This window comes from Thamnophis sirtalis, unplaced genomic scaffold, assembly GCF_051295495.1.
Source record: "Thamnophis sirtalis isolate CommonGarterSnake01/CBP01778 unplaced genomic scaffold, rThaSir2_p1.2 scaffold_2, whole genome shotgun sequence".
Classification (NCBI taxonomy): Eukaryota; Metazoa; Chordata; class Lepidosauria; order Squamata; family Natricidae; genus Thamnophis; species Thamnophis sirtalis.
The window spans coordinates 66,864,897-66,888,918 of record NW_028261382.1 but is presented as its reverse complement, the minus strand read 5'-3'; the positions used below and the strand labels follow the sequence as shown (position 1 = coordinate 66,888,918).

General features: G+C 48.3%; 1 protein-coding gene across 2 annotated transcripts in view; it reads right to left on the bottom strand.

Moving 5' to 3' along the window:
* Positions 1–7,764: 7,764 nt before the first annotated feature.
* Positions 7,765–24,022, bottom strand: part of SCARF2 (scavenger receptor class F member 2) — a 67,135-nt gene continuing 50,877 nt past the window's right edge. The window contains exons 10-11 of one of the 2 annotated variants that reach the window (XM_087705846.1): positions 13,558–13,710; positions 7,765–8,971 (exon numbers count right to left, since the gene is read on the bottom strand). In XM_087705846.1, the coding sequence (XP_087561972.1) occupies positions 7,872–8,971; positions 13,558–13,710 (1,253 nt within the window). In that variant the 3' untranslated portion in view covers positions 7,765–7,871. The remainder of the gene's footprint in view (positions 8,972–13,557; positions 13,711–24,022) is intronic. The other variant, XM_087705848.1, reaches the window with a different exon arrangement.

The window sequence follows — 24,022 nt, the reverse complement described above, 5'->3', positions numbered from 1 at the left end:
GCTCGGATTCCGTTGCGGTGACTTACAAGGATGCAAAATCCCCTCGCGGCCCCCTCCTTCCCCTCTCCCCCAACCCCAGCCTGGACCCCCAGCCTCCTGCTCGATGAGCGCTCGGAAGAGTTTATTTTATTTCTTATTCTTTGTCAAGCATGTTAAAAGATAACCGGTATAAAGATAAACATAAATAGGAACTCGGGAAATGGGTGCGAATAAATGGGGACAGGAGGACAGGAACGGTTGGCTTATGCACGTCCCTTGCAGACTTCTTAGGAATAGGGTGAGGTCAACAGTAGATAGTCTAAGGCAGGGGTGTCCAAACTTGGGAGCATGCTGGCTGGGGAATTCTGGGAGTTGAAGTCCACAAGTCTTAAAAGTTCCCACGTTTGGACACCCCTGGTCTAAGGTTAAAGATATGGGGGTTTGCGGAATGTAACAGCAGTCAGGTAGGGCATTCCAGGCATTGACCACTCTCTGGCAGAAGTCGTATTTTCTGCTGTCGAGTTTGGAGCGGTTTACCTTGAGTTTGCATCTATTGTGTGTGTTGTGGTTGAGTTGAAGTAGTCACTGACAGGTAGGATGTTGTGGTGGATAATTTAGGTAATACATTCAGGTCAGACCGAAGGTGACGTAGTTCTAAGTTGCATGTGAGCCTCCATGTACTGGATACTTCATGTCTTCATAAGCTGTTTTTCAAACCTTTCAAATCTTCTGGATCACCTCTCCAGTTGGCCATAGTTGTAATCCCAACCCCTGTTCAGGAAATGGAGATTTTCAAAAGGCAGACCCCAGATTCACTTGCCAGGTGCCAGGAGGGGGTTTGGCTCCACACCGGGACATAGCAAGGATTCCCCTGGGACAAAGGCTCCCCAAGGCACCCAACTCCACGTGCTACATCCCCCCCCCTTGTCTGTTTCATCCCATGAAATTATGGGGGAGCCTTTCAGCCACCGAGGGCAGCCGAGCATTAGGGATTTGGGTATCTCTGGGTTGCCTTCTTCTGGCTGGCAGAAGTTGCAGCCACTGGGTATGTTTCGAGAGTAAGGTTTAGCGGCAGGAACTGGCGCAGGAGAAGCAGCATGAACCACCCTAAGAATGGAAGATGAGGAGAGGCAAAAAGGAGCCGGGAGCAGTCACAGGGAAGGGAGTTCCTGTCCAGGGAGGCTGCAGAAAAAGGTCCGAGGTATGCTTTCCATCCCAGGTAGAAAGGTCTAGTCCAGAGACAGCTAACCTTTTTGCCATCGTGGGCCAAAAGCAAGGGGAGCGTGGGGGGGTGGTGGTGTCATGCGCATGCATCCCCACACGCATAATTCTATGCACCCTCCCCTGCACCTATGTGTGACCCCACCAACCTCCCCCCACTTTTGGCATGCAGTGGCACAGTAGACCCGTTTTTCGCCCTCCCTAGGCTCCAGAGGCATTCTAGGAGCCTGGGGAGGGCAAAAATAGCCTCACCCGCTCTCCTGGAGTCCCTACAGTGGCTGGGAACAGCCTGTTTTCTGACTTCCATTTTACGTGTTGGGCTGTTTTTCGCCCTCCAGGCGCTTCAAGGAAGCCTCTGGAGGGTGAAAAACCACCCAATGCACAAACTGGAAGTTCAGGAACAGACTTCCGGGTTGTCCGTTGGCCGTTTTTCTCCCTTCTGAGGCTTCAGGGAGGCCTCTTGAAGCCTCTCGAGGGGAAAAAACTGCCCAACACGCAAACTGGAAGTCCATTCCCAAACTTCTGGTTTGCACATTGGGCGGTTTTTTACCCTCCGGAGGGTGAAAAACAGCTGAAAATCAAGGCCGAAATCCGCTTGCCAGCACATACATATGCTCTGGAGCTGACAGGGCCTTGCATGCCCTCACACGTGCCATGGGTTCGCCATCATGGGTCTTTTTCAGGGCTTTCCTTCTACTTTCTTTCTCAACCACAGCAATTTCTAAGGTGTGTGGCCTTCAAGTCCCAGAATCCCTCAGCTGGCATCTTAAAAGTTTCTGAGATTGAGAAATCGCTGCTCTAGTTTTGACTGGCTGCCCTGCACCCATTCATTTTGTAACGGAAAAGGGGCTGCGGAAGTCAAGAGTGAGAGAGGACAGGTCTGGAGAAGAATATTGCCTGACCAGGAACATGGAAATTCAGCATCCTTTGACATGCTAGAGGATGGGTGTCAAACACCAGGCCCGTAGGCCAGATACGGTCCGATCCAGCCCGTGGGGCTGCCCTGGAAAATGTAAGAGGCTGGCCCACATTGCTTCGACCCGGTCTACCCAATGCGAAGACGAAATATGCCAGCAGCTTGCGGAGTGGCGTCAAACTGACCACGCCCACCCAGTTGGCCATGTCCCCCCCAGGTCAATCACAGCCCTGATGCAGCCCTCAATGAAATTGAGTTTGAGACCCCTGCTCTAGAATAGCCACCCAGAGCACCTGGTGGGCTCCCGATGGAGAAAAATCCTTCAACTGTCTTTGGGCCTTCTCCCTGTGGAAAGACAGTACTATCCGGATTGTATCAACCAGACTTTATTTCAGTCCAAGACGACAGATGGAAAGTGTAGCTTGTCATGGCTTGTAGATACATCTGCTCCATCAGGGCCTCCCAACCTTGTCATCTATTCAGACATGGGACTTCGATGCTAGTTGGGCCATCGTGGCAGTTGACACGTCTTAAAAGTTGCCAAGGTTGATAAACTCTGAACTCCATGAAGAGGAGGCTGTGCATGGATTACTCCATGGCTGGTCTATTTGGTAACCCGTGAGCACATCATGGCTGAGAGGGGTGATGTAACAGTCCTAAGTGGCCCTTTGGCATCTTCTCTATGAGCCACGGTGGCACAGTGGTTAAGAGTGCAGTACTGCAGACTATTTCAGCTGCCTGCTTGCTGCTTGCAGTTTGGCAGTTCAAATCTCATCAGGCTCAAGGTTGACTCAGCCTTCCCTTCTTCTGAAGTGGGTAAAATGAGGACCCAGATTGTTGGGGGCCATAGACTGACTCTGTAAACCGCTTAGAGGGGGCTGTAAAAAGCACTGTGAAGCGGTATATACCATATTTTCCAGACTATAAGATGAACCAGAATATAAGATGCACCAAGATTTGGAAGAGGTAAATTTTTTTTAAAAAAGCTTTTTCCCTCCCCGGCTCCCAGGAGCATTTTGCAGGCCTCCCAAACCCTCTGCACGGTGTGTTTGTGTGTGGGGGGGGGGCTGGTTTTTTTTGCAAAAACGGGGTGTGCAAAGGGTTGGGGAGGCCTGTAGAGTGCTCCTATGGGCTGGGGAGGGCAAAAACAAGCAAAAAATGGGCCTGTTTTTTGCAAAACAGACCATGCAGAGGGTTTGGAAGGCCTACAGAACGCTCCTAGGGGCTGGGGAGGGCAAAAACACCCCTTTTTGTGAAAAATGGGCCCGCTTTCACTCATTTTTGCGCTCCCCAGACTCCAGGAACACTCTACAGGCCTCCCAAACCCTCTGCGCGTCCATTTTTGCAGGGTGTGGTTTCGGGATGCCAAAAATGCTGTATTCAGTGTATAAGATGCACTGATTTTCACCCTCTTTTGTGGGGGGGAAGGGGAAGGTGCATCATATACTCCGAAAAATACAGTAAGTCTAAGTGCTATTGAAAGTGCTATTGCAATTCTCCCAGCAACTTAACCAGCTGGAGGAAGCTGCCATCTTCTCTCTGGCATTTCTGCTCATTTGCTGCAGTTTGAGGTCAAACGCTGGCAAGCCTTGGAGGTAGGTTCTTCTTCCCAAGTCATATATCATGTCAGTGTTGTGACCAAATGCCTGCTCTTTCCTTTTCCAAAAAAAAATGTAAAGGTTTTAATGACATTTAAATCATCCCGGGAACGTTGGCTATGGCAGATTAGAAACACACTGGTGTCAATAAAAGTGAGGGTAGTTAAGAGCCAGTTTTTTCTGGATGTCTTTTGGTGATTATGCACTACAGGAAAATCCCTATCGTTATTGGTGTGATTGTTTATCGTTGGACTGGTTTTTAAATTATATTGTTCCTTGTCCAAAAAGTGAGTTTCTAAAGGTAACTGGAGTTCTTTTGTTTTTTCCCCCCCTTCAACACATTTAGCTTCTCATCCGAGAAGCATCTTCAGTTCTCACTTCTTCAGAACTGAAAAAGCTGCTTAGATGAGAAGCGAAATGTCTTCAAGGGAAAAAAACCAGGCAATGTCCAGTTGCCTTTTGAAAAGCTCCCTTTGGATAACCATGACCGGGATGACTGAGAATTTCTAGAGGTATATTATTCCTTGTATTGTGGCTTGATTTTTTACAGCATATGAGCCGCAGTGGTTAGAATGCAGTATTGCAGGCTACTTCTGCTGTCTGCCGTCTGCCTGCAATTTGGCAGTTCAAACCTCAACCAGGCTCAAGGTTGACTCAGCCTTCCATCCTTCTGAATTGGGTAAAATGAGGGCCCTGATTGTTGGGGGCAAGAGGCTGACTATTGGGGGCAATTGGCTGTAAAGCACTGTGAAGCGGTATACAAATCTAAGTGCTAAGTGCTATATGGAGTTCCCATTTTTGGCCTGGCATCGCCAGTATTGTTAAATTTACTGAAGCTCCACAGGATTGCCTAAATTCACAACATATTCCTTTCCTTAAACATCCAGCTGCCCATTGACTGAGGAGCTGCAGTGTCCTTTGCCAGCTGGAAAGCTGGGTGCTGGAAGCTCAACAACACTTACATCTGTACTTTTAACAGGAAGGCGGATGCACTTTCTGCCATGGACTATGGTTAAGAGAGATGTGTATCTGCAAAATGGTCTGTGGCATATTTCAAAACTCTGATTGATGTCACCTATAAAAAGAGAAGGAGCACAGGGAGTTGGTCAAAAAAGTCAAGATGGAGTCCACAGCTATGCAGTCAAACTTTTTATGTATGGCTGTAATCTTGTTTTATTTATTCTCCCTTCAATGCCTTCCTCAATGTTCCTGAAACAGAGACATATCATAGTTTGAAAGAGACAGAGACAGACAGAGAGAGACAGAGACAGAGAGACACAGAGAGATTATAGATTTAACAGACTAAGAAGACCTCTTCCAGGTCTTCTTCCTGGAAGGGTTAGGGTTAGGACTAGACATATCCATATTCCTGCAACTGTTCTTCAGATATCAATCAGAATAGAGCTGGAAGGGACCTTGGAAGTTTTCTAGTCCAACCCCTGCTCAGGCAGGAAAATGTATACCTGTGATGGTGAACCTATGGTACGCGTGCCAGAGGTGGCACCCAGAGCCTTCTCTGTGGGCATGTGTGCCATTGCCAGCTGTTTTTCTGGTTTCCAGCACATGCCGGCTAGCTGGTCTTTGCAAGTGCCAGAGTGCTGGAAAACGGTAAAAAAACAGGCTGTTTTTCAGGCCATTTCTGGACCGTTTTTTGGGGCTGACAACGCCCCCAAAACAGGCATGTGCACACAGCCAGCTGGTCTTTGGGGCTCCGGTGCCCACACACGCAAGCACATGCATGTTTGGGCACTTCGTGCTGAAAAGGTTCGCCATCACTGCCTATACCATTCCAGACAAATGGTTGTCCTCTCCCTTCTTAAAACTCTCCAGTGTTGGCGCATTCACAACTCCTGGAGGAAAGTGGTTAATTGTTCTGTCAGGAAATTTCTTAGTTCTATGTTTCTTCTCTCCTTGATTAGTTTCCATCCATTGTTTCTTGTCCTGCCCTCTGATGCTTTTTGAAAATAATTTGATGACCTCCTCTTTTTGGCAACCCCTCATATACTGGAATGTTGCTCTCACGCCCCCCCCCCCCCCCGGTCCTTCTTTTCTCTAAACATACCTAGTTCCTGCAACTGTTCTTCATGTTTTAGTCTCCAGGCCTTCAATCATCCTAGTTGTTCTTCTCTGGACTTTTTCCAAACTCTCAACATCCTTTTTTCTAATGTGGTGACCAAAACTGGATACAGCATTCCAGGTATGGCCTTAAGGCGACTTCATCCAAGCCGGAAACACTTTTAGGGTGGGGAGAACCTTAGTTGCTCTTTGAAATTTCCCATAATCTCCTGGCACAATGTTCATTTGGAGAATTACAGGAAATTAATGGGCAGCAACCAACCTACCCACAAGCCATAGTCAGCTTTCCCCAGTGAGGTGTCTTCCAGATGTATTGTCCTGATAAGAAGAGCAATTCTGGAGGACAGCAGAAGGCAGAAGACAGCAGGAGAACGGGACTGAAAAGACCTACAGTAGTGGCCAAAATTGTGGAAACCTTTTGGGAAAAGTGTATTTTTGAGGTTTGATGGCTAATAACACCACTTTTATTTTTGGAGTAGTACCATAAAATTATATATCATTGGAAAAATAATTTAATCAAGAATGTAATGCAACAAGTATCTGTATTTTTTGAAAAGATATAGTCAAATATAGCCAGCAATAAAACCTAGTTAATAAAAGCAACTATTCCATCTTGGTTTCACGTTATAACAACTGCAGAGCTAAAAGACTTATTTCACTCCATGGGAAGACATTGTAAGGACGTAATTCATGTTAAAGGTTACCCAACTAAGTATTAACTGACATAATGATAATTTTTGTATAGCTTGTTTTTTCTATGGTGATAATTTTTGTATATCTCGTTTTTTTCTACGTTTCACTTTTTTTCTTTATAATTGTTATTCTAATAACAAATCCTTCATAAAAATTATTGCATTACATTCAGTATTAAATTGATATATAATTTTATGGTACTATTAAAAAAAAGTGGGGTTATTATCAGCCATCAAACCTCAAAATTACTGTACACTTCTCCCAAAAGGTTTCCACAATTTTGGCCACTGCTGTAGTGCTGACCCCAAGCCAGAAGGTTCTCCTAGGATGCCAAGAACCCAAGCTGCCTTGAGGGCTGGAGCAGGGTGCACCCCCCCCCCCCCTGTTAGTCCTCGCGAAAGAGACCCCCAGGAAACCCGCCTGAGAAATCCAAGGAGAGGAGACCGGTTTCCTTCTGGCCAGCTGTCCATGATAGAGTCAGCTGCTGAATTCATCCTGAGCCCCCCTGCCTTAAGGAGGGGAAGATAGACCTGGGGGAGACAAATGGGTCACCAGGAACAGAAGTCCAAAGATGAGGCAGAGCTAAAAATACCATCCTTTTATTTGAGGAAGCACCAGATGGAGCCATTCAAAGCCTCCTCACTGCTGCCCCCCACCCAGCTCCCAAGAGGACGATGGAGGCTGTTGCATCGGCAATTCACAGCCCACTGCCTGGCTCCTGGGAAGGGTCCCATCCAGGGGTGAAATCCAGCAGCTTCTGGAGAACCTGTAGTGGAAATTTTGAATAGTTCGGAGAACCAACAAATGCCACCTCTGGCTGGCCCCAGAATGGAGATTTTGCTGCATCCTCCCCCTGGAATGGGGTGGCAATGGCATATCCTTCCCCTGCAATGCCCACAGAACCAGTAGCAAAAAAAATTGTATTCCACCACTGGCCCAAATCAGGTCTGTTCTGATTCCAGCCCACAGATGATCCAGCAGCAGCCCCAACACACACACACCCATCTTCCTGCAGAATCTGCACTCACTTCCCAGGGATTGTGCTCCCCCCCACAAGTGAAGCCTGCCTCCCACTTTAAGGGGCAAGAGGCTTCCCAGAGGGAAATGCAGCCACCCCTCCTCCAAGAAAAGGACCTTCTGCTGAGTCCTGCCTGACTCCCAGTCTCAGACCCCTCCCTACCCCAACCCCCCCCCCCCCAGGCCTGCGAGAGTCTCCGCGGAGGTCGAGAAGCAGTTATAGCGCTGGTTTAAAGGAACCCCACCCTCACCCCCTCCCTGCCAGAGCCCAGCGCCAGCGCCAGGTCCCCGGAAGCCCCTCGGCCCATCCCAGGGGGACCCCATCCAAAGAGAGGCCGCAGGGTCTCCGCTGGCCTCGGCTTCCCCCTGCCCTACTGTACAGTCTGCGGGGAGCTGGCGGCTGCCTTGGGCGGCTCCGCGGCCCCCTCGCGGCCCTTCTTGCGCGGCGGCTTCTTGATGGGCGTCTTCTTGGCCGCGGGCTCTCCGGGCGCGGGGGTCGCCTCGGGGCTGCCGCCGGCGCTCTGCTTCTCCGCGCTCTTGGCCTCGGGCCCCAGCAGTTTCTGCAGCGGGGCGGAGGTGGGCAGCAACGGCTTGCCGGCCTTTTGCCCGGCGGGGGCGGCCGACTGCTTGGCCTTATGCGGGGGCGCCGGCTTCTCCCGCTGGGCCGGCAGAGGGCTCACGCCGTTGGGCCGCGCGGCCGTCTCGCCCCGCTGAAGGCTCTGTGTCTTTTCCTTCAGCTGCGCGGCCAGCAGCGTGGCGGCCTCGGAGAAGCCGGGCGGCGCTTTGGGCTGCGCGGGGCTCCGGAGCGCCTCGGCCGGCCGCCTCTCCGCCGCCGCCGGGGCCCCCATCCTCTTGAGCGCGGAGTGCAGGGAACCGTTGAGGTTTTCGGCGGGCTCCGGTCCGGTCCGGCTGCGCTGCCTGGCCTGAGCGAGGCCGGGCTGGCCCTCGGGGCTGCCGGGCTCCTGCGGGGGCTTGGGGGCCCTCTCCTTGGCCCGCGCGGCCTCGCCGGGGCTCCGCTTCCGCTTGGAGGGGCCGGGACGGCGCTCCGCCTGCAGCTCGGCGGCGGCCGGCAGGGAGTTGCTCTGGGCCGCGTTGTACTTGTGGTGGATCCAGGAGACTTTGGGCTTAGTGGAGGGGTCCGGCGGGGGCGGCTTGGCCCGCTCTGGGGAGGGCGGCTTGGGCGGCCTGGGCTCCGCCGCGGGGGCCTCTTCCTCCTCCCGGGACTGCTTGGAGAGGCGCGCGATGCGGGCGTAAAGGGCGCCGCTGACGGAGCCCGAGCCGCAGGAGGAGCGCTCGCTGTCCGAGGACTTGAGCAGGGGCGCCTCGCAGCCGTCCGCCGGGCCCTCCTTCAAGACGGTGTACTCGCCCGCCTCCTCCTCCTCCGCCGCCACCGCCGGCCCCTTGCGCAGAGGCTGCGGCGCCTTCTCCAGGGTGCTGCTCGGGGCCGAGACGCGCTCCTTGTGGTCGCTCTCTGGGGAGGGAAGGAAGGGAGAGCCGTCAGGGGGGCTGGAGGCGGGGGCCATCAAGTCAACTGAGCCAAACTGCAAAGAGCAGGGTTCTCTCTCTCTGTCTCGTCTCCCCCCCCCTCTCTCTCACACACAGACACACACTTTGAGGGTAGGGTAAACCTTGATCCACCCATCCCCAAAATTGCCCTCCTCCAAGCCTTTGCTTTTAAAAAAAAGAAATAAAAAGAGGTTGAGATTCTAGAAAAAAGGCAGAGAAGAGCAACCAGGATGATGAAGAGACTGGCCTGGCTAGTCTAGTGAAGAGAAGGACCAGCGGAGACATGAGAGCATCTTCCAATATTTGAGGGGCTGCCACAGAGAGGAGGGGGTCAAGCTGTTTCCCAAGGCACTCAAAGGCCAGACAAAATAATGGATGGGAACTGAACAAGGAGAGATTCAACCTGGAAATAAGGATGAATTTCCTGACAGTGAGAGCAATGAACCCATGGAACAGAAGTTGCCTTCCGAAGTTGTGGGAGCTTCATCACTGGAGGCTTTCAAGAAAGACTGGACTGCCCTCTATCAGAAATGGTGTAGATAGGATCTCCTGCTTGGATTGGGGGTTGGACTAGATGACCTACAAGGTCCCTTCCAACTCTTAATCTGAACCTATCTAAGATGATTGAAGGCCTGGAGACTAAAACATGGAGAACAGTTGCAGGAACTGGGTATGGCTAGTCTAGTGAAGAGAAGGATCAGGGGAGACAGGATAGCAGTCTTCCAATATTGGAGGGGCTGCCACAGAGAGGAGGGGGTTCAAGCTATTCTCCAAAGCACCTGAGAACAGGACAAGAAGCAATAAACGGAAACTAATCAAGGAGAGTAGCAACCTAGAACTATGGAGACATTTCCTGAGAGCAATGAACCCATGGAACAGAAGTTGCTTTCAGAAGTTGTGAGAGCTTCATCACTGGAGGCTTTCAAGAAAGACTGGACTGGCAGAAATGGTGTAGGGTCTCCTGCTTTTGGGGGGGGGGTCGCCTAGATGAGCTACAAGGTCCCTTCCAACTCTGCTAATCTGTTAATCTTTTCAGAAGTCATTGCAAGAGATCTATTGTCAGAAGGCTGCATTGGCAGAGAAAAGCCTTAGAAAATACATTGCTAGCCAGCCTGAGAATTTTCACTCCCTTCAAGGAGAAACCCCTGAAAAACCAACTCTGAAAATTCTCAAGCAATCCTTGGAGATTGCTCCCCACAGGGCTTCCTCCTTTCTAGCCCTGGAAGAATTTTGCACACCAAGCGAGTGTGACAGAGCAACCTGTGCAAAAGGAGGGATTTGGGTCCAACATTTACGTATTGAGTGCACAGAATACAGTTAGTGCTCAGGGTGGATTTTATTTCATTTTACAGAAAGGAAAAAGCTGTTCCTTTTAGCTGTTACTTAATGACTGATGTTCAAATGATTTGCACGTAGCCCAGGGTGAAGCTGTGGCCCAGGCAGAATTTAAAAATGTATGAGCAGGACTGCTTCCTTCCCTTTAGCAAGGTGGAGCCCTTGGAAGCTGGGGTTTCCCAGGAGGATGGAGGTAGAAGCAAGAATATGGGTACACTTGTGCAGTCAAAGGCCTGCTCCCCCCCATTCTATTTGTTGGGACTACAGTAGTGGCCAAAATTGTGGAAATCTTTTGGGAAAAGTGTATTTTATACTACTGTACACTCCAGATTTTTCTGATTTTCCCCAGATGTGGCTGCACCGTCTTGGGCTTCACCTGGAAATCACAAAGACTCACTCACAACCTTATCCTTTCCTACCACCAAGGGATGCTTTCTAACCCAATGGGTTCTGCGTCAAAGAAGCAGAAGCAAATGCCTGTTATTCATATAGTTTGATGGTGAAAGGTTTCAGTATTTATTTATTTTTTAAAAGAAGGGATTGGTATGCAAAATTTGAGATAAAATTAAACAGTCTGTTCATGATGCTGAACAGACTTTTAGTGTTTTGTTTTATTTTAAAAAATCAAGATTAGCAAACATTTCTTTTTCCAATAATGAGTCTGAGACAGCTACACATTTCCCTATAGATCCCTCCTGGCAACAGTTGAAGGCACAATCCTTCTCTGCTGCCAAATTGGAGACCACTAGATTGTGATGTTTTGGAAGGGATTTTTGTGTGTGTTCAAAATATGTGTGGCTTTTGTACCGAAAGCATTTTGAGAGGTTTGAAGTTTTTTCACCCACGGATATCATGCATATTTCCCCAACAATTAACTCGCTTATTACATTAACTCATTACTTGGAAAGACACAATAGGTCTTTGGTTTTTTTTAAAAGCTAACTGAACACGCCAGTCATACAACACTCTAAATCCAGAAAACAAACAAGCCAACTACAAACTAACCAGGGTTAGCATATTAAAGGGTGTATCTGTGAGGACAGTCCATTTCAAGAGGCTGAAACCCAGCAGCTCTGAAAGCTGAGGGAGTAGCTGGCTGTCATGCCAGGATCTGAAGTGAGTTTGAAGGGGTGTGTGCAGAGTCAAGGGGGCACAGTGCTTAGAATGCAATACTGCAGGCTACTTCAGCTGGCTGCAGTTCAGCAGTTCAAATCTCACCAGGCTCGTGGTTGACTCAGCCTTCCCTCCTTCTGAGGTGGGTAAAATGAGGAGCCAGATTATTGGGGGCAAGAGGCTCACTCTGTAAAACTGCTTAGAAAGGGCAGTAAAGCACTGTGAAGTGATATATGTGTTAAATGTTATTGCTATTTCCTTCCTTCCTTCCTTCCTTCCTTCCTTCCTTCCTTCCTTCCTTCCTTCCTTCCTTCCTTCCTTCTGCATAGTGGTTAGAATGCAGTATTGCAGGCTAATTCTGCCACTGCCAGCAGTTCAATTCTGACTGGCTCAAGGTTGATTCAGCCTTCCATCCTTCCAAGGTTGGTAAATGAGGACCTAGATTGTTGGGGGCAAGAGGCTGACTCTGTAAACCCTTAGAGAGGGCTGGAAAGCACTGTGAAGTGGCATATAAGTCGAAGGACTACTGCTATTGTGTTTGCGTTTATGTGTCTTTTGAAAGCTGATAGCCAGGGAAGGGAAGACATCCCTGAGGCGAGGAGTGGCGACAGTGAGCTGGGCTAGGGTCAACTAGAGAGTGTGGGAAGCAAGGTTGGAGAGGGAAAGTTTGTTCTCACAGAGAGGGGGCCCTTTTCCTGTTCATGCGTGCCCCCTTCCCCGACATGTGCCAAAGCAGTCCCAGAGTTTTCATCTTGTGCGAAAGGAGCTTCTGTGTCTGCAGGAGTTAATTTCCACTGGTGGGAACATCTCTGCCTGATAATTATGGTGCTGCTTTTCTCTTTCAAAGTCATGCATGTGTGGCCCAAGAATTCTTTAGGCATTACAGGGCCCTTTGTGAAGGGCTGTTATTTGCTACAAAAGGGCTGCGGTGGAGCTGGAATGGAGTCAAATTCCTCGGCTCCATAACGGTTGCCAAAATAACAGGAGGAGAAATTAGGAGCTCAGATCCTATGGGGAGCTCTGACCACTGCCCAGCCATCCAAATGCAGAATGGAGACTCCAGCCTGCCTTGCTATGGCCACGGCGCACCCCTCTCATTCCAGAGAACTCCAGTGGGCTTATCAGCATCCTAGTCCTCAGTTTTGCAAAGGAAAATTTGAAGTGGGTCCCGTTTGTGTTAAGGGAAAAACCTTCTGGAGATGTTTTGGTAGCCAAAGTGAGAGGGCAACGAACTTCATCAGGGATACGGGAAAGTTGGGCACGTCTGTAGTATAGGTAGTCCTCGACTTACAACAGTTCACTTAGTGACCATTCAAAGTTACAACGGCACTGAAAAAAATGACATGGCCTTTTTTCACAAGCTTAAGACTGAAAATCAGGCTTGTCAGATGCTCCATCTTTTCTACCCTGCTCTACGGAGTGGAGAGTTGGTCTCTGACAGAAAGCCACTTGAAGAGATGAGAAGCATTTGAAATGTGGATTGACAGGCAACTGGGTTGACAAAGTGGAGGTGATAAGCTGGCTGGGAAAGCCAAGGGAAATCATCAAAACCATAAAAAAACGAAAGTTGGAATATTTCAGACATGGGTTGCGACACCCAGAAAAATACGGCATCCTTCCCTTAATCCTCCAGGGAAAAACTGAAGGCAAAGAAGGTCCAGGCAGAAGAAGAACATCGTGGCTTCCAAATCTAAGGGATGGTTTGGACAAAACTCAGCAGCATTTTTTCATGCGGCTGTTGACAAAAATAGGATCACCAACATGATCGCCAACCACTGATGACGGATATGAAAGGAGGAGGAGAAGGAGGAGGAGGAGAAGGAGGAGGAGAAGAAGGAGAAAGGTATTTTGATTACATTTGGGGCATTATTAGACAGCAGTGGCCCAACCTTGACATTGGGTCCCCAGCAACGTGTCTGTATGTGTGTGTGTTAGTGTTGTTGTTTTTTTTTGTTATCCCAACTTTTCCTAATCACCAGCCAAGGAAATGATACCCTTTGCTCTTGGTGACCACTGAGTACCGCTTTCAATGGCCAGATCTGAGTTCTCTCAAGGGACAGCTTGCGTGATCGGAGTCTGGCTTGTGCCAGGAGTTCCACTGACCTTCATGGGGCACGCAGTAGACGGGTCCTTCGTCTGTGGTGTCGAAGGAAGAGAAGGAGCCCCTGGATGACCAGGAGGGTGATGGCTGATCGACCACAGAAGGAGGTTCAATGAAGCTGCAGTTCAGGGTGTTCTCCAAGTCATGATGAGCCACTGCAAGACACAAAGAGGTCGGAGAAGGGAGGTTCAATCAATCAATCAGCATAGAGCTGGGGTGACATGATAGTTGTCTTATTCGAAAGGTGCTTTTCCAAGAGGACGTTCTGGTTTTTCTTTGAAGACACTGGATAGAGACGTTGGACAGAGATGTCCTCTGGTTTGAAAGCAGGGTCAAGGATGCCATCTATGTCACTTCTCTTAACAGAGGGGGAGGGATATGACATCATCTGTCTCCAATCTACAATACAATCCTTTCAACAGTTCCAAGAAGACTCCACACTCATTTGCACCACTCAGTGACCCTGAGGACACAGACGAACCTCCAAGTGGCCTCAATGGCTCACCAAATGACCAACTGTCTGCAAGGAGTATAAATCCTTCCATTCCGCACCCTCCAGTCAGAGTTGAAGAAGCTTCTTGGATGAGAAGCGAAACGTCTTCAAAGAAAACCAAGAAAGTCCAGTTGCCTCTTGAAAAAAGCACCTTTGGGACAACCATGGCCTGGAGGATTGAGAATCTCCATAGACATTCTCTGTCCAGAATGTGGACCCTGAAACCACAGATAAAGCCTCCAAGTGGCCTCAACAACTCTCAGAAAAAGTGCTAACAACCAGATGACTGAAAGGAAGATAAATCCTTCCGTCCTCCAATATTCAGTCAGAACCGAAGAAACTTCTTGGATGAGAAGCAAAACGTCCTCAAGGAAAAACAAAGAAAGTCCAGCTACCTGTTGAAAAAAAAGCACCCTTGGGACAACCATGGCCTGGAGGACTGAGAATCTCCCTAGACAGGCAGTTTTCTTAGTTAACAAGGAGAGATCCAACGTAGAACAAAGGAGAAATTTCCTGACGCTGAGAACAATTGACCAGTGGAATGGTTTACCTCCAGAAGTTGTGGGTGCTCCAGCATTGGAGGTTTTTAAGAAGAGACTGGAAACAAAGACTATATCCCATATGCAGCATTGTGCAAAGATTGGACTTTCAGGGGCAAAGTGTCCTTTAGAAATGTCTTTGGGCATCTATGTAACTTCTGTTGGGAACATTGAAAGCGGCCACAGACGTCCGGGAAAAGATACAACCACTTTAAAGGGGTTTGAAGTCAGATCTTTGCCAAGGCAGTGATGCGCCAGGTGAGCCCAACAGAAGGGCCTCTGTGTGCAGCAAAACTCGGAGGGGAAGCGGCGTTTCCGATGCCTTCGGACCTCTGGTTCTGGGTGAGTCACTGCCAAATAAATCATGCCCAGAGTGGCTGAAGAAGACTTTCCTGTGGGCCTCTCGCCATCCCTGCCTGGGTGTTTATTCTGCTGCAATCTCTGGCCTGCTGTGATTCTTAGAGGGGGCAGCTTCAGTGGGGGGCTTCGTGGCTCTGAGCGCCCCCCCCCCCAGTGGGAAGGTAGCAGGAGGCAAAGGCTGCAGGGTCTGGAATAACTGCCTTCATAGGGTGCTTCGAAGCCATCCTTCCTTTTTTGGATTGACACTAAGAAAGGATATGGCTTGGATGGGGAAGGAAGGGAGGGAAAGGAAAGGAGGGAGGGAGAGGTGAGGAAGGAAGGGGAAGAGAGGGAGGAGAGAGGGAAGAAAGGGAAGGAAGGAAAGGAAGGAGACAGGGAGGGAGGGAGGGAAGGAAGGAAAGAAGCCAAAGCAAGAGAAGAGAAGTGCCCTGCCCTGCCTGCAGCTCTGTCTGGAACCTCACCCCCTCTGCACTGCAGCCATGTGGATCTGGGCAATGAGAACATATGGCAGGGCCCGTGTGCCAAGCCAACAAAGGCGCTTGGCACCAAAGCATTTCATTCTGGTGAAATAAGAGAACTCTGGCAATGTAGGGGCGCTCAGGGAGTGCCAGTTAGGGCAGGCAGAGGGAGCAATGCAGGAGGACATGGGGCTGGTCAGGCCCCGAATGGCTCTGCAGGCGGCCACACTCAGCCCTCCAGACTGCAGAGCCTGGCAACTGCATGCAGAGTGCTTTAGGGGAAGGGAGCCATGGGGCAAAAATAGGACGCAGGAGAGTGCAGCATCGGGGTATGGGTCCAGTAAGCCCCGAAGCTGCTTGTTGGGGGCTTTCAGCCAAAGCACTGAGAATTAGCATCACACATAGCTGTGAAATTAAGAAATGCTCGCTGCTGGGGAGGAAAGCGATGGCAAATCTAGACAGCCTCCTAAAAAGCAGAGACATCACCCTGCCAAGGAAAGTGTGCATATAGTCAAGGCTATAGTTTTCTCAGTCGCAATGGATGGTTGTGAAGGTTGGACCATGAGAAAGGCTGAGCGCCAAAGAATTCTGAATTCTGGTGCTGGAGAAGACACCTGCATTGAGTCCCTTGGACTGCAAGGCCATCCAACCTACCAGTCCTAGAGGAGATCAACCCTGACTGCTCTTTAGATGGGCAGATCATGAAGAGGAAACTCAAATCCTTTGGCCACCTAATGAGAAGGAAGGACTCCCTGGAAAAGAGCCTCATGCTGGGGACGATGGAGGGCAAAAAAAGAAGAAGGGGACGGCAGAGAACGAAGTGGCTGGATGGAGTCACCAAAGCAGTAGGCATAAGTTTAAAGGGACTCCAAAGGATGGTGGAGGACAGGAAGGCCTGGAGGAATGTTGTCCATGGGGTCGCAATGAGTCAGACACAACTTCGCAGCTAACAACAACAACAACAACAACAGCTGTGAAGCCCAGTTTACAAATCTGGGTGTTTGAATCTGCACGGCACATGAGCCCAACCTGAAACCAACAGTCCATATTTGGGGTTTTTTGCCATCCCAAGAATCCTGTAGGAAAGAGGAAGTGAGTGGAAGAGGGAGCAAGCCAGTCTACATAAAACATAGAATCATGGGGCTGGAAGGGACCTCAGAGGTCTTCTAGTCCAATCCCCTGCTCAAGGCAGAAGTCCTTATAACATCCCAGACAAATGGTTGTCCAATCTTGTCTTGAAAAATCTCCATCACAACTCTGGGAGGCAAACTATTCCAATTGCTAAGTTCTTCTCGGTGGCAGGAATTTCGCCTTCCTTCTTTTTTGCATCTCTCTTTAACAAGTTTCCACCCATTGCTTCTTGTCCTGCCCAGAGGTGGGTGCCTACTGGTTCGGCCCAGTTTGGCCGAGTAAGTAGTAACTTGGCCAGCCACACCCCTGAACCATAGGCGGCACCATCTTGTTTTTTGCTTCTGTGCATGCGCACATAGCGTCCATTAAGTGCCCCCTGAGCAAACCAGCAGTAGAAGAAGCCAGAACCCACCCCTGGGCCTGCCCTCCGGTATAAGACAATCACCTCTTCTCGGTGATAATCTCTCAAGTAGTACCAAAGCTGCTTTTTTCAACAGGCAACTGGACTTTCTGGTTTTTTCTTTGAAGACGTTTCGCTTCTCATCCAAGAAGCTTCTTCAGCTCTGACTGGATGGCAGGGAATAAAAGGATTTAAGTTCCCTGCAGACAGCTGGTCATTTGCATCCTTTTAGAGGGTGGTTGAGGCCACTTGGAGGTTTTATCTGTGTCCTCAGGGTTACCAGAGTAGTGCAAATGGTCTGCAATTTTTCCTCTGGAAATTCATTCAAACAGATAACAGGACACGCAGGAGTATAAATCCTCCCATTCCCCACCGTCCTGTCAGAGCTGAAGAAGCTTTTTGGGTGAGAAGCAAAACATCTTCAGAGAAAAACCAGAAAGTCCAAGTTGCGCTTTTGGGACAACCATGACTGGAGGACGGAGAATCTCCATAGACAATTCCTGAAGTTCTGTACTGGAAGACAATTATTTCTTCTCTTCCGATCCTTCTCTTCTTCGGAGTACAAATATCAAGGGCCCCCTCAACCCTTCCTCATATGATTTAGTCCCCAGACCTTTTATTATCTTTCTGGCTCTTCCCTGCACAATTTCCAGGCTCTGTGGCTCAGCACGTCTTGGGACACACAGCTAGCGAGTCTCAACAGTTTACATGGTTCCAGTATAGTTTGAGTTGCTTCACACCATGGTTCAATCCTGGTTTATTGAATCAATCCCCACTAGCAAGCTTCCCACAACATGAAAACCCATCTCCTATGGTTTGCAGACTGCAAGAGGCAGGCCCCATTTCAGCTGAGCATGTTGCTGGAATCCAGCTGGCTCGTCTCAGTATTTTGCACAGCCTGGAGATGCAGTTGTTGTGGCTCCTGCCTCTTCATTTCCTGGATGGAGCATCTGGCTAGCAGCTGTTGGGAAGCAGGGTTTGAAAGGAGCTGGCTCAATTGGACCAGGTTCATCTAAATCAGGGGTGTCCAAACTTGGGAACTTTTAAGACTTGTGGACTGCTGGCTGGGGAATTCTGGGAGTTGAAGTCCATAAATCTTAAAGTTCCCAAGTTTGGATACTCCTGATCCAAATCCTGGTCTGAGGATGGGCAGCGGGACTAGCCGGGATGCTCCATTTCTAAGCAATGCACCTCGGATTGTGTGGCCCAATTGGTCTCTGCTTCTGGAGCGCCAGCAAAGAACACAACTGCACGACAGAGGCCAAGGGGAAAGCTCTCGCTGTCATTGTTTATACAAAATCTCCAAGCAGCAGTCAAGGCCAGGAAGTGCAGACACACAGACTCATTCAGTCCGAGTCTCTCCTTCGGAGAAAGGGCCTCTATGCTGGCGAGGGGAGGGAAGCCAGACCCAGCGTGCTACTGTAAACACAGCTCCAAGGATCATTTTGGGAGGAAAACGTTCCAGGGGCTTTGGCGCTGCGGCTTTCAGGACCTTTCCCAACGAGATTTGGAAAAAATAGAATAGAATGAGTTGGAAGGGACCTTGGAGGTCTTTTAGTCCTACCCTCTGCCTAAGCAGGAAACCCTATACCATTTCAGACAAAGGGTTGTCCAATCTTTTCTTTAAAGCTTCCAGCTTCCAACTCCATTGTATTTAACTACAATGACAATAAAGATTATACTTATTCAGTATTGGAGCATTCACAACTTCTGGAGGCAAGCTGTTCCACTGATTAATTGTACTAACTGTCAGGAAAATTTCTCCTCAGTTCTAAGTTGCTTCTCTCCTTGATTAGTTTCCACCCATTGCTTCTTGTCCTGCTCTCAGGTGCCTTGGAGAATAGTTTGACTCCCTCTTCTTTGTGGCAACCCTTGAGATATTGGAACACTGCTGTCATGTCTCCCCTAGTCCTTCCTTTCATTAAACTAGACATACCCAGTTCCTGCAACTGTTCTTCATATGTTTTAGCCTCCAGTCCCCTAATCATCTTTGTTGCTCTTCTCTGCATTCTTTCTAGAGTCTCAGCATCTTTTCTACATCGTGGCGACCAAAACTGAATGCCGTATTCCAAGTATGGTGTTACGGAGGGCAAATACGGCCAGCTCTGAGGTTTATGATGCCACCGGATTAAGGCCAAAGGGAGGTCCAGAGATTGCTGTGTCCAGAGGCAAAAGGAGAGGCCATATGCATCACACAAGGACTATCAGAACAGTAAACCAAGACACTCCTGTGATTGTCAAAGCAGAAATTACAGATTGACATTCTAGAACTGGAATGGAATGGGTCACTTCACACCAAAAAAACTTTAGAAGAAGATAGAATGAATGAGCTGGAAGGAACCTTGGAGGTCTTCTAGTCCAGCCCCTTACTCAAGCAGGAGAACCTCTACCATTTCAGATAAGTGGATGTCTAGTCTCTTCTTAAACACCTCCAGCAATGAAGTGCCTACAATTTCTGGAGGCCATCTGTTCCACTGGTTAATTGTCCTCACTGTTAGGAAGTTTCTCCTTAATTCCAAGTTGCTTCTCTCCTTGATTAGTTTCTTTTTTTGCCTTCTGGTGCTTTGTAGAATAATTTGACCCCCTCTTCTTTGTGGCAGCCCCTCAAATACTGGAATACTACTGTCATGCCACTCCTAATTCTTCTTTTCTTCACATCTTCTATTATGGGCCAAGAAAAAATGATAGGAAAGAAGGAACAGCCATCTTTATAACCCAAAGGGTTGAGGTTGCTGTCAGCTGCAACTCAAAATGAGAGAAATATCTCAATTCTGTTCCCAGGTAAGTCAACCACAGCAGGTGTTCAAAGTCCGTGCTCCAGTTGCAGGTGCAGAGGCAGCAGGAACTGAGCGCTTCTAGGAGGCCTCACAGCATCTTGTCAAAGTAGCACCAAATAACATTCCTACTGATGATGGACAAACACAGGTAGTCCTCGACTTACAACAGTTCATTTAGTGACCATTCAAAGTTACCATGGGGCTGAAAAAAAGTGACTTATGACTGTTTTTCATAGTTAGGACTTTTGCAGCCCATGACGGTGTGATCAAAAATTCAGACGCTTTCCAACTGCTTCATACTTATGAGCGTTGCAGCATCCCGGGGTCATATGATTCCCTTTTTGTGACCTCCTGACAAGCAGTCAAGATTCACAAGTACACCACCAGATTGCTAACTTATCAACTGCGCTTAACAAAGGTGGCAAGAAATGTCGTAAAATGGGGCAAAACTCACTTTAAAAATGTCTCACTTAACAACAGAATTTTTGCCCTCCACAGTGATCGTAAATCGAGGGCTTTCTGCAGAATGCTAAAATTGGAAGTAAAATAGCATCTGAAATAATAGGAATATTTGACGCGATTTAGTGACTGAAGCAGAAGACAGATCCATTGTGTTCTGCCAAGAAAATCCAGTAGAGCAGTGGTTCCCAAACTTGGCAACTTTAAGACTTGTGGACTTCAACTCCCAGAATTCTCCAGCAGGCAGAGCTGGAGAATTCTGGGAGTTGAAGTCCACAAGTCTTAAAGTTGCCAAGTTTGGGAACCACTGCAGTAGAGCAAACACTGACAGCAACTTAAAAGAAACACGGACATCATTGGATGGAAAACACAAACATCAAACTGAGGAGCTGCTTTGCAGGCGAAGATGGAAAAGCTCCGTTTAGTCAGCAAAAGGAAACAAACAAACAAAGAAAAACCAGGCATTGACTATTGTTCAGATCCCAAGTTTCCTAAAACTAAAGAAACTTAAAACTGAAGGAAACAAATTTATCAGGCCAATCTTTTTAACAATATACCACAGCAGCGAAAACAAAAACTAGATTTAATGGGTTGGATTTGATAAAGAGATTTCTGGGACAACTCAGACTGAAAGACACACGGCTCTTAAAGATGAAACAAATAAAAATAGCCTGGAAGCAAAAAGAGAGAAAATGGCTATCTGCTGATTTTGTGAAAATAAAAGTGAAAAGTAAAATACAAAGAATCTGTATCCCAACTAAATGCTTAATTCCAGAAAAGAACAAGGAGAGACAGGGAAATAAAGATTTTGTACTGCACTGTATATTATCATGATACATGTAAACTAAAGTGATTCAGTACATTAATCATTAAAAGTATATTAATAATTAATTATATTAAGGGCTGCCATAAAGAAGAGGGGGAGGTGTCAATGGATGGAAACTAATAATGGAGAGAAACAACATGGAATCAAGGAGAAACTTCCTGACATATTCACTTAACAACTGTATTACTAACTTAACTGCAGTGATTCACACAACAACCATGGAAGAAAGGTCTTATAATGGGGCAAAACTCACTTAGCAAATGTCTCAGTAATAGAAATGTTGGTCTCAATTGTGGTTGTAAGTTGAGGACTACCTGTATAAGGTTCTCACTGGACATCAGAGTGTCTCATGCATTTGTTTCCTCTGATAAAACTCTTATTTTCGTCCTAATAAACAGCTCTGGGGATTTTATCCTTTGAATTAGCTATTTCCAGATAGGAGAAAAGGATAAGGAGGAATTTCCTGACAGTGAGAACAATCAACCGATGGAACAGAAGTTGCCTTCGGAGGTTGTGGGAGTTTCATCACTGGAAGCTTTCAAGAAGAGACTGGACTGCCATCTGTCAGAATTGGTGTAGGCTCTCCTGCTTGGATGGGGGAGGTTGGACTAATGATCTACACAGTGCTTTCCCAGTCTGCTCTGCTCTGCAACCCTACCCTATCCTTCCCTCCCCTTCCCTTCCCCTTCCTATCCTTCCCTACCTTTCCTTACCCTTCCCCTCCCTTCCCTACCATACCCTATCCATTCCCTACCTTCCCTACCCTTCCCTACCCTACCCTTCCCTACCCTATTCTTCCCTTCCCTACCCTATCCTTCCTTTTCCTATCCTTCCCTACCCTTCCCTTCCTTACCCTTCCCTTCCCTACCCTATTCTTCCCTACCCTACCCTTCCCTAACCTATCCTTCCCTTCCCTATTCTTCCCTTCCCTACCCTATCCTTTCCTTCCCTATCCTATCCTACCCTACCCTACCCTATTCTTCCCTACCCTACCCTTCCCTTTCCTATCCTTCCCTACCCTATCCTGCCCTTTCCTATCCTTACCTCCCCTATCCTTCCCCGCTATTTTTCGCTTCCCTTCCCTATCCTTCCCTTCCCTATTCTTCCCTACCCTATCCTTTCCTTCCCTACCCTATCCTATCCTACCCTACCCTATTCTTCCCTACCCTACCCTACCCTTCCCTTTCTTATCCTTCCCTACCCTATCCTTCCCTACCCTATCCTTCCCTACCCTACCATACTCTATCCTTCTCCACCCTACCCCTCCATTTCCTATTCTTCTCTACCCTGTCCTTTCCTACCCATCCCTACCCTACCATACCCTTCCCTACCCTATTCTTCCCTCCCCCTCCCTATTCTTCCCTTTCCTATTCTTCCCTTCCCTACCCTTTCTTTTCCTACCCTTCCCTACCCTACCCTTCCCTACCCTACCCTTCCCTACCCTATTCTTCCCTACCCTTCCCTTCCCTAACCTATCCTTCCCTTCCCTATCCTTCCCTTCCCTATTCTTCCCTACCCTATCCTTTCCTTTCCTTCCCTACCCTACCCTACCCTATTCTTCCCTACCCTACCCTATTCTTCCCTACCCTACCCTTCCCTTTCCTATCCTTCCCTACCCTATCCTGGGCCCTTTCCTATTCTTCCCTACCCTACCCTTCCCCCTATTTTTCCCTTCCCTTCCCTATCCTTCCCTATTCTTCCCTACCCTACCCTTCCCTTTCCTAGCCTTTCCTCCCCTATCCTTCCCTACCCTACCATACCCTATCCTTCTCTATCCTACCCTTCCACTTCCTATTCTTCCCTACCCTGTCTTTCCCTACCCTATTCTTCCCTTCCCCCTCCCTATTCTTCCCTTCCCTATTCTTCCCTTCCCTACCCTATCCTTCCTTTTACTATCCTTCCCTACCCTACCCTTCCCTACCCTACCGTTCCCTAACATACCCTTCCCTACCCTATTCTTCCCTACCCTACCCTTCCCTTTCCTAACCTATCCTTTCCTTCCCTATCCTTCCCTTCCCTATTCTTCCCTTCCCTACCCTATCCTTTCCTTCCCTACCCTACCCTACCCTACCTTACCCTACCCTACCCTATTTTTCCCTCCCCTCCCCTTCCATTTCCTATCCTTCCCTACCCTATCCTTCCCTTTCCTATCCTTCCCTTTCCTATCCTCCCCTCCCCTTCCCTTCCCTTCCCCCCTATTTTTCCATTCCCTTCCCTACCATATAATATCTTACCCTACCCTATTCTTCCCTACCCTACCTTTCCCTTTCCTATCCTTCCCTACCCTATCCTTCCCTCCTCTATCCTTCCCTAACCTACCATGCCCTACCCTATCCTTCCCTTCCCTACCCTATCTTTCCCTATCCTACCCTTCCCTTCCCTATCTATCCTTCTCTATCCTATCATATCCTACCCTTCCCTAACCCATCCTTCCTATACTACCCTACCCTTCCCTAGCTTATCCTACCCTACCGTTTCCTTCCCTTCCCTACCCCTCCCTACCCTACCCTATTCTATCCTATTCTAATTCTTCTTCTTGTGACACATCACTATGAAAGTCTTTGTTCAATTACAGATACAGAGAAAGCCAAAGCTGAACAGTCCCAATGTTGCCTATGAATGCACTCAAAAAAGAACTTGGAGCCCAAGAATAACAAATATTTCCACAGCTGAAATAAAGCCAGGCTGTTCACTGGAAGCACCAGATAAAGCTTAAATAGTTTGGAGGCGGAATGCCAAGTCAAGAATCCGACATTGATGCTTGGGGAACAAAAAAAAAATCAAAACTGAAAAGGGGGGTGACAAAAATCAAGAAGGCAGCTTCAGACAGATGGGCCTCATTAAAATTATGTCCCTTGATCTTAAAGAGTTTGACTGGCTGAATAACCTGCCCCTGCTTTGTTGATTTTCAAACATTAGTTTAAAAGGAGGGTTTTTAAAGTGTTGTATCTTATGATTCCTGACAAATGCATCTTTTATTTTATGTCCACTGAGAGCATATGCACCAAAGAGAAATTCCTTATG